General features: G+C 27.4%; 1 protein-coding gene across 1 annotated transcript; it reads right to left on the bottom strand.

Moving 5' to 3' along the window:
• Positions 1–1,494: 1,494 nt before the first annotated feature.
• LOC112680277 (zinc finger BED domain-containing protein DAYSLEEPER-like) lies at positions 1,495–2,335 on the bottom strand. The gene is made up of 2 exons (XM_025550314.1): positions 1,994–2,335; positions 1,495–1,929 (listed from the first exon to the last, which is right to left on the bottom strand). Exons 1-2 carry the CDS (start codon positions 2,279–2,281, stop codon positions 1,669–1,671), a joined length of 549 nt encoding a protein of 182 aa, XP_025406099.1. The 5' UTR covers positions 2,282–2,335; the 3' UTR covers positions 1,495–1,668.
• Positions 2,336–2,359: the final 24 nt, after the last annotated feature.

The raw sequence follows: 2,359 nt of genomic DNA on the forward strand, positions 1-2,359 counted from the left end.
AAAAAATTTAAACATTGAAGTACATACAAAATACTGAATACCAATTTGAGCCATACGCATTGAATAATAACAAAATTATATTTATATTTATACATTATTGTTTTAAATGTTTTTCTCTACAGAAAGTCTAATAATTTATAGATATGTTTCTTTTATAAATTATGTTTAATTAATAAAACGGTAAAGGAAATTTTAATAACGTACAACGTGTAAATGTAAGAAATAATTTCTTCAGTATTGTTGATGTAAAAATGTATTTTTTCTATGAAAATATTGAACTTACATCTTAGTGTGTGGAATCCAGGGCCTTTGCCGGAAAATGTCGAGCCAAGTTTGAGTTCGGCTGGCTCACTACCGAATGATTCCAGTGAATCGAATAATTCATCATCCATTAGATACGTGTCGTTTACAAACGAAAGAGTTGAAATGAACAAATCAAGTTCAGTGAACGATTCTACAATCTCCATTCACCGAATATGTCATATGTCGTATGTCTGAAATTCCAAAACGTTTTGCGACGAAACGAAACGATACGGTGCATTTGATAACCTTGTAGTCGTCATATCAGTAATTCATCATTTGGTACACAGTGTTCTGAAACGTTGCAGCACGCAAAGAACGGAGTGCAACAATAACATTCAGTGTTGAAATTCTGCGTATCGTATGATATTCTGTTATCAATAATTGAATACGCGAAATATTACGTAGATAGCTGTTATCATATTCGTAAATTTTTAACACGGCAGGCCAATATTGCCTATTACAAATTTTAACTACCACTGATTAAATAACTTACTTAATAACTTATTAAGGGATCCCAGATTTATATTTTAAAAATACGGGAAATTTTAAATCATTTAGAAATTCTTATTGGTGTTAATTTGGGAAGGGGACTTATGAAACAATTAACATATTACAAAATTAAGTATATGATGTTATACAAATTCTTTATAAACATTTGGAACTATAATTACATTTGGTCTCGATGTAACATTTTATTTTCCTCACAGTTACTAAATATACTATAAAATAAAATTAAACACAATATTTGATAAAATTCAAACAAATAAAAATTAAAATTAAAAACAAATAATTAGGTGACTCTTTCCTATTTTTTTTAGATTTTTTTTTATATCAAATATTATTAATTATCATTTAATTTAGATATTATAGTTTATCAATAATATAAAATATAAAAAGCTTAATGATATTAAAAAATTTAATTTTTAAAATGAGGCACATACGAAATGGATTATACAAAAAACGGACAAAAGTGTTATTTTTATACTTGTGTCGGGACTAGGACTGCACGATTATTTTTTTCCCCACAATAATCGAATATTAGTTAAATGTTCGATTATAATCAATTAATCGAATAATCTGAGAGTATTCGATTTTTATCCGAAATGACGAATAATCGAACACTCGAATAATCGAATAATCATACTTATACTACACAATATATTAGTGATCTAATACTAATAATTTACCAATATTAGTAATCAAATAAATAGTCTGGTTTAAACGATTTATTCATAAAAACATAAAATAAACTAATACAACAAATATGAACTGCCGTTTACCTTAAGGGTCAGTCTTAATCTTGAAGTTAAATTAAAATAAAATAATATTTAAAACACTGGTTAGCTATATAGTTCTTATTCATAGTTATAAAATAAGCTGACTGGCATGTTGGTTAGTTAACGATGATCTATGATCAGTTAATATACATCCCCCTTTACTAAAAATACGTTCAGACGCTAAGCTTGTAGCTTGAATGATCATAACTTTTTTTGCTGAAACGAACATAATAGGGTAAGTTGTCTTGTTTATGTTCCACCAATCTAGTGAATCTTGTTCAACACCGATTTTTGGATTGTTAATGTATAAGTCCAATTCATTTTTTATTTTTTGGCTTAATGGAACTTCCTACAATGATAAAATTAAAAAAGTAGTAACAATAAAGTAAAATAATTTATCTTCAAATTCTTACTTGAAAATTATCCATATTATTATTTTCAGGAGTACCAAAAATTACAGACAACCCAGTTTTTGGTTTTTTTTGTGATGCCAGTTGATTAGAAATATTGTTGACGTAACTATCACTTTCTATACGCTCGTATGTTGTTTCACAAAATTCAGCGATGGTTTTCTTTAAAACCGATAAATCATTATACTTAATGTACTCGATTTTGAACCTAGGATCCAATACGGTACACATAATCAGTAATGCGTTATCTTGATAGCGTTGATCTAGAACCTCAATAATAGTTGTATACATGTTTTTAATTTGTCCTCCATTGATATCCGTATCATCACTTTCATTTAGTTGTGTTATTTGAGATAATTTTGATTTAAG

Source organism: Sipha flava, unplaced genomic scaffold (genome assembly GCF_003268045.1).
Source record: "Sipha flava isolate LNK unplaced genomic scaffold, YSA_version1 17678_pilon_pilon, whole genome shotgun sequence".
Taxonomy (NCBI): domain Eukaryota; kingdom Metazoa; phylum Arthropoda; class Insecta; order Hemiptera; family Aphididae; genus Sipha; species Sipha flava.